This window comes from Bombyx mori, chromosome 24, assembly GCF_030269925.1.
Source record: "Bombyx mori chromosome 24, ASM3026992v2".
NCBI lineage: Eukaryota > Metazoa > Arthropoda > Insecta > Lepidoptera > Bombycidae > Bombyx > Bombyx mori.
This window is the reverse complement of record NC_085130.1, coordinates 2,655,518-2,669,476: the sequence shown is the minus strand read 5'-3', so window position 1 is coordinate 2,669,476 and position 13,959 is coordinate 2,655,518. Positions and strand designations below refer to the sequence as shown.

Here is a 13,959-nt window from a genome sequence, read left to right as displayed (position 1 = left end):
TATTTAAGAGCCGTAGTAACGCTGTATAAGATGGGGTATCTTATAAAAAAATATTATTATTTTTACTGATGTGCAATGATCCATTGACAGTGCTTTTAGGCATCACAAGCACCGGTCACCGTCCTTGTCGAACCCGTCGCTTGCGACGAAGAGCTCAGCGAGCGAATTAATCCATAGACACAGCCCACTGAGTTTCTCGCCGGATCTTCTCAGTGGGTCGCGTTTCCGATCCGGTAGTAGATTCTGCGAAGCACTGCTCTTGCTAGGGTCAGTGTTAGCAACACCCCGATTTGAGCCCCGTGAGCTCACCTACACACGTTAGGGCGAAGCTGAAATAGCCTCTCAAGGCTATCAGCATAGGTAGGAAAAAATATATATGTGCAAACCCTATTTCAGTAAAATTAAAGAGTAAACTACATTTCTACCTAATTCACGGAACGATTTCAATTGCTATCTTCATGGCCTACGCTTAACATCATATTATTATCGTAATATTCCGAGTTAAAAAGCATTGTTATTTAGCAAAATATATTGAAAAAGAAAAAAATCGAGACAGTTGTAGGATATCGATTAGAAGATTTGTAATTGACAACATTTTTTTTTTCCAACTTGACATTTTTTGAAGGCATAAATACTTCAGTATAATGACATCCTTGTATTGAGGTAGCAAACATTTATGAATGAAAAATAGAAATATTATTAAAGTATACAATTATTAGGTAAAATAGGTACGTAGGCCTTTCTGGTGAATAATCTGGTTTCCTGACATGACAGCTTACTAGGGTTGACAAAATTTTTGACTTTTGATAATTAATTATATTTTTTACGTGGTATTTTGTAACACGTTGTATAAGGTAAGCCGAGCTGACAGTTATTTATTTTCCGAAGTTATTTTCACTAGGTACCTAGGACCTCTTATGAGTCCGCACGGGTTGGTACCAGCACCCTGCCTACTTCTGCCGTGAAGCAGTAATGCATTTCGGTTTGAAGAGTGGGGCAGCCGTTGTAACTATACTGAGACGTTAGAACTCATGTCTCAAGGTGAGTGGCGGCATTTACGTTGTAGATGTCTATGGGCTCCGGAAACCACTTAACATCAGGTGGGCGGTGAGCTCGTCCACCCATATAAGCAATAAATAAAAAAACTACTGTATTGTCATCGATACTTGAGGCGTGCGCTTTCAAGTTAATATGACGTCTTGAAGTCTGCGGAAATGACATTCAAACATTTCGTTACATACCTACATATAAGGCTAATAAATAGCGTGTCATTAAATTAAATTATGCCTATGTAGAATGAATGGAATCTTGATTTTTTTTTTATTTCTTTTTTTTTTTATTGCTTGGATGGTTGGACCTAGTGTTAAGTGGTTACTGGAGCCCATAGACATCTACGACGTAAATGCGCCACCCACCTTGAGATATAAGTTCTAAGGTCTCAAGTATAGTTACAACGGCTGCCCCACCCTTCAAACCGAAACGCATTACTGCTTCACGGCAGAAATAGGCAGGGCGGTGGTACCTACCCGCGCGGACTCACAAGAGGTCCTGCCACCAGTAAATCTTCCAGATCTTAAATTTATCTTTAGTGCTCGTGTTAATTGGTTGAAAAGATCTTAAAAGTTAGGGTTTGCTTTAAGAATATTAGCTAAGTTTCCACGATATATCAATACTTCAGTTTTTTTTTTGAGAGAGAGAGAGAACATACTTTATTGCACACCAAAACACATAATATCAGAAAACAATCAACAAGCAGATACATTTGTACAATAGGCGGTCTTATCGCTTTTTTTTTCTTTTTTTTTTATTGCCCGACAGGCAGACGAGCATACGTCCCATCTGATCGTAAGTGGTTACCGTCGCTCAAACGTAAGCAATGCCAGGGGCAGAGCCAAACCGCTACCTAGCGCAGTTCGTCAGGTTGTGCTCGCATAGCCCTCTAAGGTTACCTACCACCAGCTTAGATAAGAAAATTCATGTATTTAACAGTTGGTAGGATTTCCATTTAATTACATTTAAATATTATGTAATTTTGCGTAATTGAGTGAATCTGTTTTGTTTTAATTGCTTAGATAGGTGGACGAGCTCACGGCCCACCCGGTGTTAAGTGCCCATAGACATCTACAACGTAAATGCCGCTACCCACCTTGAGACATGAGTTATAAGGTCTCACTTTTAACAGTACAACGGCTGCCCCGCCCTTCAAACCGAAACGCTTTACTGCTTCACGGCAGAAATGGTTAGGGTGGTGGTACCTACCCGTGCAAACTCACAAGACGTCCTACCATCAATAATTACGCAAATTACAATTTTGTGGGTTTCATTTTTATTACACAATATTATTCCTTCATCGTAAAAGTCAATCGTGAACGTTTGCTAAGTACGTATATCATTAGAAAAATTATTACCTGCTTGCGGGATTCGAACGCCGATACGGTCGCATCGCTCGATACGAATGCACCGGGCGTCTTATCCTTTAGGCCACGACGACTTCGGATTCAGATTTGCATCGGTTTTCGCGGCAACTAGCTTTACAATTTAATCTATCTAGTATTGTTTAATCTAGCTAGTATTGTTTTAATGGTGGTAGGACCTCTTGTGAGTCCGCGCGGGTGGGTACCACCGCCCTGCCTATTTCTGCCGTGAAGCAGTAATGCGTTTCGGTTTGAAGGGTGGGGCAGCCGTTGTAACTATGTATACTTGAGACCTTAGAACTTATCTCAAGGTGGGTGGCGCATTTACGTCGTAGATGTCTATGGGCTCCAGTAACCACTTAACACCAGGTGGGCTGTGAGATCGTCCACTCACCTAAGCAATAAAAAAAAAAAGTTCCTTTAACAATTGCTATACCGTAGCACTTAGCACAATGTTCAGGTGTTCACGAATTATAAGCACCTTGAGTCTTTAGTTTGGCCGCCAAACACGAAAACTGTAAAGTTACCGAACAATTATGTAATCTACCTAATATATTAATACGTGAAGCAAAAACTTTGTATCCCTTTTTACGTAAATTGCGCGGAAGGAGGAGTATGAAATTTTCCACACTTATAGAGAATATAGAGAAGAAGTGCATTATGCTAATATTTTTTTTAAATAATGCATAAAAGATACATTAAATCAATAAAAAAACATCACACACACTACCACGTATTTGACGCACACACGTATGCATACTATTTATTTATTGTCAAACTTTTGGTCTGGTCGTCTGTGGTCAAATCGAGAATAGATTAAATATTGTTTGTCTTTATTAATATTTTTCTATAGAGTGTAGTCTTGCCGAAATTTGTGATTTATAAAATAGTCTGAAAATAGAATCATAATAGTATACATTCTTACAATTTCAATTAATTATAGTCGAATTTCGACTACTGCGGGACCACTAGAGACAATAAAAAAACAAGAGACTAAACAGTCAAAATATTTTTAATGGTATACGGTATTGCTCATTAAAATTTTGTAGGCGTTAACACCTTCATTCGCTCGATATGTTTGTATCTAATGACTAGCGACCCGCCCTCGCTTCGCTTCGGAAACATCAAAACACACATGAAAGTAGCCTATGTTCATCAGGGACACTGTCGGCTTCTAATGGAAAAAGAATTTTTCAAATCGGTCCAGTAGTTTCGGAGCCTATTCGAAATAAACAAACAAACAAATCTTTCCTCTTTATAATATTAGTATAGATATCTTTGAACGTCATTTATATCGACTTCAAAACGTTGGATTAACTTGAAAAATTTGCACACGCTTCAAGGACCACGATGACGATACAATATTTTTTCTAACTACGCTCTAATATCCTGACCATTATCGTAGAGATAAAAAATAAATTGATTTAGTCAACTCACTGCATTTCTCGCCGGATCGGAAACGAAGGTAGATTACGGAAGATTACGGTAGAGTACGGTAGGCAGGAAACGGTGGTAGATTCTGCGAAGCACGGCTCTTGCTAGGGCCAGTGTTAGCAACACTCGCGGTTTGAGCCCCGTGAGCTCACCTACACGTCAAGGAGAAGCTGAAATATCCTCTCAAGGCTATCAGCATAGGTAGGAAATAAAAAGAGTTAGTCATCAGTTCTGTTTCCAATTTAAGTGTGTCGTATAGTTTTTTTAAATTAAATTTATTTTGAGGTATTAAAACGGTAGCTTAATTTAAAAACGTAAGACAAGCATTTTAGTAACATGGTGGTTTTTGACCATTTTGAAAAAAAAAGGTTGGCACTGAAGTCGTCGTGGCCTAACGGATAAGACATCCGGTGCATTCGTGTTGAGCGATGCACCGGTGTTCGAATCTTAGGCGGGTACCAATTTTTCTAATGAAATACGTACTTACCAAATGTTCACGATTGACTTCCACGGTGAAGGAATCGTGTAATAAAAATGAAACCCGCAAAATTATAATTTGCGTAATTACTGGTGGTAGGTCCTCTTGTGAGTCCGCGCGGGTGGGTACCACCACCCTGCCTACTTCTGCCGTGAAGCAGTAATGCGTTTCGGTTTGAAGGGTGGGGCAGCCGTTGTAACTATACTCGAGACCTTAGAACTTATATCTCAAGGTGGGTGGTGCATTTACGTTGTGGATGTTTATGAGCTCCAGTAAACACTTACCACCAGGTGGGCTGTGAGCTCGTCCACCTATCTAAGCAATAAATAAATAAAAAATAGAAGACTGGTGCGTAGCAGCAATTTTAAGTTAAGAGAAATTTATTTATGCATAGTTCATTTACTGTTAGGCGGGTGGTGTGGTGGCAAAAAAGAAGACAATCCGTCGGAGCACTCATGGTTCATGGAATTGGTTTTACATTTAGTGTTCGCACGCGTATGTACCACTATCTTGGCTTATTTCTGCCGCAAAATCGTCCCCCGTTCGGCACTTATGGGTCTAACAATGGTCAAGAGGTACAATTAAGACTCGACCCCTCGTCTGAGGGTGTGAACACCCCCAGAACCTCTGGGATCCTAAATACTGCGATTAAAATTTAAAAACTGGTTTTTATTACGGAAGTCGAAGGGCGATACTATCCTCTAACCTTTATCGTCAAGACGAGGCTTATACCTTAACGGATCATCTCAGAATGCGTCCTTAGGAATCTGCGTCTCGTAATCTTGATGCTAACACGAACGATTACATTGTATCTGAACTAATTTATTTATGTCGCCACAAACACGTGTACTATCAAACAGACAATGAATATCATTACCAAATCGATCGGCGTAACACGAAACAACGACATGCGTCTTATTGCCAAGCGCATGAAGTCTTAAATCGATTGAATTTTAAATGTTTGATAGTGATCTCTGTTTGGTATACCGTACCCTTCGTGATGGCAATAGATCCGTATAAATAGGTGGGATTTGTTTGGAGATAGCAACAGTCAACGGTCAGAGGTTGCTTCTTCATACCGCGCAGGTAGATACAGATTTTAAGTTAAGCTTTTTTTAAAGCTACGTTTGCGTGAGAAAGTTTTGTGACGTATTGTTGCGATTTGTAACGCAAGCTTTATTTGCGTTCGAGGTATCTTTTACTGATGAAACTTATTGCTTAGAAGACCATCCCCCATTTCACCCCTGTCCTGCCTTGTACGCTCGTGCTTTATGGGTTTGTGGTATTATTTGATTTCCATACCACCCCCTGACTTTCCAAGACCAAGGCCAGACAAGGTATATGGTCCCTGGTGGCAGAACGCATTGTAAGGTACCACGGACCCTGTCTATTTATCTTTGGAAACACTAAAGCTTTTCCGTAATGGTGAGAGACGTTAAGCAATAAAATTGAAATTTCGACCTCATCTCTCAAGGTTCACCTATCAAGGCAAATAAAACACAAAAAATGCCACCCAAAAACGTCTCAAAAAATAGACCACAGCTTATTCCTGCCAAATCAATCATCGGTTCCAATTTAATGTATAAAATAGCTATGAACCTATATTTTAGGGCGAGTTTTGAAAAGAACGGGTTCTAAATCTGCACGGTTTTGCAAAAATAACAAGATGGTTACCGGGGAATAGGAGGCCGAGTTTTGGCTCTGTCAAAGTCGCTGGATACAGCCACCTATAGATAGGACCGGCGATCGAAATGCCCACGTTTGGTGATCCCACGTTTCTTGAGGCGGATCAGGAAATATTAGCAGCAGCTATGTTGATATCTGCCTTTCACGAATTAAGACACGGTCATCGGACTTTAGTTGATGCTTAATGCGGTTAGTGCTCTTCTGCGCCCTTACCCAATTCCCCAAAAGCGGTGCTTATTATAGGTAGCCGTTTGATAGCTTTGTCTCTATGCTCACCTAAGATTCTGGAGAACGCCAATAAAAAAAATAGTTTTAAAAGCTATAAGTTCCCGAAAATCGGCATAGCTTAAGAAATTAACTTCCTGAAATTAAATTTAATTGTGTTTTTTTTTGTTACAGATTTACTGATCTTGAATAACATCAGAATGAAGGTATGTTTTATGATGGTTCTTATGTACTCTCTGTTTTAATTGAAACTTGTTTTTGTTTAACATGAAACGCGCTTTTTTACAATAAATTAATTTTTAGTAAACTATTTTTAATTCAAATTTATTAAAATTTATTATCTATTTTTTAGTTGAATTTCAATTTTTTCAACTTTTTTTTTATTTTTTTAAATATTGTATTGTCATCGTTCCTTAATAAGTATACCGAATTTCGAGTTAATCCGACGTTTTGAAGGGGGTCAAAATCATGCTCAAAGATTCCGTTACATACATACGTCTGAAGCTAATAAAAGCGTATTAAAAAATGTATGCTGTATAGTTAACACGTCAACTGCGTTATACGATTTAGGCCCATACGCGACTGTTCCCTGGTGTGGTCGTCAAAGCCGCATTCTATCGCTTTTTGTGGGAGACGAGCGTGCCCACATTTCTATGGGTATATTCAATAATGGTCCTTTGTGAGGCCTATCCGGTCTCATAGCCACTGTAAAAAAGTTAAATCTTGCCTCGAAAAGGCCTCATACGCTCTGCCGGAAAGTCGCTCAAAAATCGATCCCGCAGTTAGCACAAACATCTTAAAATTAGCCAATAATTCCATGTCCAATTTTCCGAAGCGCACAATTCAAAAACATTCGTCTTATGGATTAACTAGCGACCCGCTTTCGCTTCGCTTCGGAATCTGTAATTTATTATTGATTTCTCCACTATTTAATGGATGTTATACATATAAACCTTCCTCTTCAATCACTTTATCTATTTAAAAAAACCGCATCAAAATCCGTTGCGTAGTTTTAAAGACTTAAAAGCATACATAGGGATATAGGGACAGAGAAAGCGACTTTGTTTTATACTATTCTTATGGATTAATTATATCGAATTTAATACATTCCAGGTTATCATTCCACTGCTTTGCTTGCTGTCTGCTGTTTTAGCCGAGCCACCTGTGTAAGTTACCATTTCGACATAACATCATAATATATAAGAGTCGATGTTATAATACCGGGTATCATATAATACCTACCTAACTGAAGGAGGGTTTGCTAAACAATGGAAGATTTTGGAACCCTAGGCCGATAGGCACTATGAACTGAGAGACATTCTGTAAAATATACAAAAACTAAATCGAGAGTCCTAAAGGTTCAAGATAAAGGGCTTTTGATTGATTTTTTTATATTTTTTTATTTTGTTGTTTTGATTGATCGATTGATTATATAGCTCAGCCTGTAATGTTCCATTTCACCATTTCACATGCCCCTTTGCTTTTATTTAGAAATAGGATTCGAATTGTTCAATTGCTTTGGTCTAACTATTAAGAAACTCATCTACAAAGATGGAAAAAAAAATCGAATTAAAATTTATCAAATTATATGATTCCAGTGACAGTTATTCGTTATCGAGATCATCCCACCACGACCACGACCATGGCGACGACGAATTCCAAAGATCTCTGTCTCAAGAGTACGGGGTACCTCAAGCCGGCTCTTTCCGAAATACCCCTTCAACAGAATACGGCCCCCCAAGCGCCAAATCTTCATTAAACTATCTTCCATCTTCGGGAAGGGTGTCCCAGGAATACGGTCTACCTAGCCGTAGTCTATCCCAAGAGTATGGAGCGCCTAAATCTCGATCAAATCTCAAACTTTCCCAAGACTACGGTCTACCTAACGCTCGTGCCAATTCAAAACCATCTCAAGTTTACGGTGCTCCTAATGCTCGTGGCTCTCCGTCTCTGGAATATGGACCTCCCCAAGACTTTTCCGGAGCGAACGTTGACTCTTATGCAGTGGAACATGCACCGTCATCTCAATATGGTACCCCTGAAGTACGTACACCTTCCGAGAATTACGGCGTGCCTCAAAGAAACCATGACCATCGCTCTCAGAAACAAGCCCGCAACCAAGCGTTATCTCGCAAATATGGTGTGCCTTCAGGCCGTTCGAACGACGTTTCTCAAAGTTACGGTGCTCCAAAGAACTCTTTCAAATCTTTCGCCGCCAGGAATTCACCTTCTCAAAGCTACGGCGCCCCTAAATCAGGACAGTTCGATGCTCCGTCCACTTCGTACGGTGTACCTAGTGCTTCTCAAGGATTCAAATCATTGTCTTCAACGTACGGTACTCCGAGTCAGAGAGGCTTGTCAGAGACATATGGAACTCCTTCCGCCAGGGGACTATCTCAAGAATACGGAGCTCCCACTGATTCTGAACTGAAGACTAAGGCTATTGCATCTACTTATGCATCTGGCAGGTTTGTTTCTTATATTCTCATGTGGGTTGCGGGATTATTAACATTGTAATGTCTATGTAGTCGTTTTAAAAGAAGCGAAAGACCGACCATTCGCTTTATTATTAGATGACCAATCAATAGTGAACGGTTACCGTTGCTTATTAACTGCCGTTTGCTGTCATAACCAAGTCGCTGTTTAGGCTGAGGACTCATTTCGATTTTCGTCCGAGGATGTACACGCCACAATACTCCGTACTGGTGATTGATTATTATTATTTTGTTGCAAATTTGCATTCAATTCAAGTAGTGTAATCAGACTCGATTGGGGAGAAATGAAATCGTAAGGGGAAGTTCTAAGATCGCCGCAATGGTTCACAAACTCACAGAGACTCGTCTTAGACGGTACGTGAAACTTAGAGATTACGTGGGTCATTGGGCGCTGGAACTATCTGAAGAAGGGCCCAGAAATCGGCATCCCACGGGCATTGTGGCCCAATATGACCAACACTTAAAGAGAGAGGCCCAGCTTGACAGTGTAACAACTCAGAATCGAAATTCTTGACGCAGATAACTTAAAGGAGCCGATCCCCCTAAAGTAGTATAAGGAAAATAAGACCACAAATAACATGTATCAAATCTATACTAATATATAAATCTACAGTGGTTTTTACGGATGTTCCGTTATAACTACTGAACCGTACATCCGATTGGCTTGAAACTAGGTATCCATGTAGAAAATACATGTACTTAATGGATAGGCTAATATTTTTAATACGGGTGTTGGACTCCCTACACCAATTGCGGGGGCGTTAATGATGAGAATCTTTGTGGGGGTGAGAAATAATAATGTTAATTTTAAATGCCCGCTGAAGCGGAAGGGTGGGTACAGCTAGTTACTTCATAAATATCGTTAAAAATAACTTGCTCCGCTTGTCCCAGAACGTCGCCTTCTCATGCCTATGGCGTACCGTCAGCGCGCGACTCCATGCCATCAGACCAGTACGGTATACCGGAACAATATTCGGCCCTAAACGACCAGAGCTATGAATACGCCAGAGCGGCTTTGGAAGAACTGAATCAGGTAACAGCTATTCCCTATATGGATCTGGATGTAAGTATCTTTTACGAGCTCACGGTTCGTCATTGGTAGTAGGTACCACCACCCTGCCTATTTCTGTCGTGAAGCAGTAATGCGTTTCAGTTTGAAGGGTGGGGCAGCCGTTGTAGCTATACTGAGACTTTAGAACTTATATCTCAAGGTGGGTTGCGCATTTGCGTTGTAAATGTCTACGGGCTCCAGTATTCACTTAACACCAGGTGGGTTGTGAGCTCGTCCACCCATCTAAGCAATAAAAAAAATAATTGCGGGCTTCATTTTTTCTGCACTATTATTACAGAAATTACCCGTGAATACGTTTTAAGTTCGCATTATTATTAGTTTAACTGATATCTGTGGGATTTAGAACCCATCGCGTTATTATTCATAGTTACACAATGTGTGATTCAATTGAGTGTTCAATTAAATGAGAAACATTCGATCGGTTACTACATATTTTCCTTAAAAACACAAAATTAATCAAAACACGTATATGCTCTTTGTTTATATCGACACGAATTGACCCATTTGTGAATTGGTTTTCCCGTTGTTCTAACTGCTTAAGTTGCAATGAAATTCACAATTGTAAGTTCATTGCGGCTTTTACAGTTTCCAGCGATTTTGGGGGGAGTACATCTATATATATAAAAATGAATTGCTGTTCGTTAGTCTTACTAAAACTCGAGAACGGCTGGACCGATTTGGCTAATTTTGGTCTTGAATTATTTTTGGAAGTCCATAGAAGGTTTAAAAGGTAAATAAATATGAAAACGCTCTTTGATGTGTCCCCGTCGGACGGATTCCTTTTGTTAAGTTTATTTTATACAAAGGCTAAGGTCTTTTATTTATCGATTGAGGCACTACGAAGTCTGCCGGGTCAGCTAGTTATAAAGATTCACATTAAAATTTAGTTTTTTAATACGATAAAATTGTCACAACGCTTTAGTCATTTCTCTGTATTTTCGTAAGACCATTCTCTATCCCGGAATAGTTCAGAGCTCTTTCTTCCAGGAACCGGCTAATTACGATTTCGCTTACAAAGTAAACGACTATGTCAGCGGCAGTGACTTCGGACACGCGGAGTCGAGACAAGAGAATCGGGCCGAAGGAACGTATTTCGTGGTACTCCCAGATGGCACTAAACAGGTGACTTATTTTGATTGTTTTTAGTTCCAAAATAGCCAATCAAATTTTTGAAGCGATCCTCAAAAGGTAACTCGAAGACAATAGAAATAACCTTTAAGTTTTTTGTAATGAAATACGTACTCAACAAATGTGCACGATTGACTTCCACGGTGAAGGAATAATATCGTGTAATAAATAATAAATTACTGGTGGTAGGACCTCTTGTGAGTCCGCACGGGTAGGTACCACCGTCCTGCCTATTTCTGCCGTAAAGCAGTAATGCGTTTCGGTTTGAAGGGAGGGGCAGCCGTTGTAACTATACTGAGGCCTTACAACTTATATCTCAAAGTGGGAGTTTCTAGCGTTCTAAAACCTTCTCTTTCCCAGGTGGTAGAGTACGAAGCTGATGAGCGTGGCTTCAAGCCCAGGATCTCAGTGGAACCGGTCGAAACCGACCTTGGCTATGACGACAACGCATCAGATTTGACCAAATCTGAGAACGGTCCTTATTAGACTTATTATCATTAGACTAATAAGATTCGTTCGTTATCAGCGCTTGGCGAATGGAACGTGGTGATGAATTGTAACGAAATTAAATCGCGAGATAAATCGGCCATCTTTTTTTGTTTTTTGTTTCTGTTTTAATTTAGTTTTAGTGTAATCTGTGTATCGTTTTAGTAAGAATTTTAAAGTCTGGCAACATTGAGAATTTAGGGGAATTTAGTTCGTTGGTAGCGTATGGGATATTCCAACTAATTACGGATTGGTAGGTGAGCTTACTGGCCCTAGCAAGAGCAGTGCTTCGCTGAATCTACCACCGGATCGGAACCGCGACCCACTGAGAAGATCCGGCTTGAAAGTTACACAATTGTTTTAACTATGTTGCTACTGGGAAGAGTTTTGATTTAAATATTTAATACCTCGTTCGATTTGTCATGCATTTTCTCCATTGCCAGTGGCAGGAATAACGAAGAGAATGCTTCATTCGATTTTACCGCGACGTCAACATGGCAACACCTTTGTAAAATACTCGTTACGTATTTATTATATTAAAATTTAATTAGCAATATGTCAAAAAATGTAAAAAAAAACATAAATATCGCTATTAAGAGGCTTGTGTGTAGTTTTAATGTGAATAAAGTTGTGTTTATTTCTGAATGTCATTTGTTTTTATTAATCTAGACTATAAAATACATGTATGTCTGAATCTCATGACATAACTATCTCAATGATTGCTTAATTCCTTTTTTGTACATTTACAATTGTCCTTTCTATTTGTAAAATATGTGGTATGTTATTCTACACTAGCTTTTGCCCGCGACTCCGTCCGCGTGGAACAGTTACTTTGGCATAACGCTAAATTTTACCCCCCACTTCATTCACGTAGAAAATGAAAATATTTTTGAATTAGAGATTGCTAAGGAACTATTTAAACCCCTATTTTGAAACATTCTTTATTGGTGCTCCTCCACTTGTATTGGTCTTACCGTGATGTCATATATATGCCTATAGCCTTCCTCAATAAATGGGTTATCTAACACTGAAAGAATTTTTCAAATCGGACCAGTACTTCCTCATATTAGCGCGTTCAAACAAACAAACTCTTCAGCTTTATAATATTTTATTCTACATTTTCAATATCAAAAATTGTTATTATTATAACAACCCTGCAAATTTATTACGCAGGTATTATTGATGGTATTATTAAATTTCAAAAAATCAATTAGTATGACTCATATGAAGATCACTTTGAAATTTGTGTAATAAAAATATTATAAATAGAGGAAATATGAGAAACTATATACATTTGATAGTAATTTAAGTTAGAATTAAATGGATAAAATTGTGCCCAAAATATAGTTTATGTTTTGATTTTTTTTCATTACTGCAATCTTCTTCATGCGATGCTGTGTTACCAGCGTCAAATTTATAAAGTCTTGACTTATTATTATATTAAAGGTATACCGGTAAAATGGGGCGATTAGGGATTGAGAGGCGAATCGGGAAAAAACCGGGAAAATCTTTCGACGCTCAATATAAGTTTTATATTCGTTGCAAAATCTTCCATTTTTTGTAGTTTAATAGTAGAATGTTGAAAGTTCACAAAACAACTCTGAATATGCATGATAATAGCTGCTAACTTATAAAAAATCGCGTTTCAAATTAACTTCCTGTGGTGGTAATTATTTTAGTGCTAGAAACTTTGCTCTCTTTTATTTGTTTGATAATAATAGAAGACGACTATGATTTATAAACGTTATTTAGTGTTTGAACCAGCATATATATTAAAGGTAAGTCTCAGTTGTTATTGGTTTTAATGTATTTGATTAAATAAAAATACATGTAAAAATCTGTTGTTTTTGGGGATATTGGGGACGTCTTAGGTACAAATAACAACGAAAAAGGGGTCAATTGGGATGAGAATACGTGAAATGGAAACGACCTAAGTATAAATAGGTACAGGTTTGTAGGGTTGTCTATGTAGTTATAACAATATTTTTTAAATTTGTTGGTTAAAATCTGGTTTATTCGAAGCGAAATTGGGAATAAGTCTTTAGTTGAAATAGATAAGCAATTTAATATAAGTAAGTCGATTTTGCAGAGACATGTAACAAGATCAATGAAATCTCAAGGTGGACAAAAATGTCTAAGTAATACATAATAAAATATTTAATATTTGTTCAGAGTGGGGGTGGGTATTCATCTGATTAATCCATGGAATAACCGACACACCTAATCTCTTAACCTAGATAGAAATATCAGCCCCTAAGTACTTACCAAGAACGGAGAAATATAAACCGTTTCTAAGAAAGCCCACTATATATATATTTTGTTGTTAATGCACTGTCGATTGCACCTATAATTGAGGTGATGTCTGCCATGTACTTTTGTCAGTTTTTCAAATTTTTTTATTGATGATCACTTTGTTGGTGCAACTAAATAATAAAATAAAATAAAACTATATATAAAAATAAAAGTAGTGCCAACCCTAGCAAATTTCTCATTTCGTCCCAATTAACCGCAATTTTGGGGTAAATAGGGATTACACCTATT

General features: G+C 38.4%; 1 protein-coding gene across 1 annotated transcript; it reads left to right on the top strand.

Annotated features, from left to right (window-relative positions):
• Positions 1 to 5,375: 5,375 nt before the first annotated feature.
• LOC101740769 (pro-resilin) lies at positions 5,376 to 12,063 on the top strand. The gene is made up of 7 exons (XM_021346356.3): positions 5,376 to 5,412; positions 6,412 to 6,443; positions 7,351 to 7,403; positions 7,836 to 8,705; positions 9,624 to 9,765; positions 10,792 to 10,926; positions 11,293 to 12,063. Exons 2-7 carry the CDS (start codon positions 6,438 to 6,440, stop codon positions 11,416 to 11,418), a joined length of 1,332 nt encoding a protein of 443 aa, XP_021202031.1. The 5' UTR covers positions 5,376 to 5,412; positions 6,412 to 6,437; the 3' UTR covers positions 11,419 to 12,063.
• The last annotated feature ends 1,896 nt before the right edge of the window (positions 12,064 to 13,959 follow it).

Excerpts from the sequence above, each read along its gene's own strand:
- LOC101740769 (XM_021346356.3), top strand. Across the intron at positions 7,404-7,835 it reads GTTTTAGCCGAGCCACCTGT|TGACAGTTATTCGTTATCGA; the intron begins GTAAGTTACCAT and ends ATATGATTCCAG. Across the intron at positions 8,706-9,623 it reads TCTACTTATGCATCTGGCAG|AACGTCGCCTTCTCATGCCT; the intron begins GTTTGTTTCTTA and ends CGCTTGTCCCAG.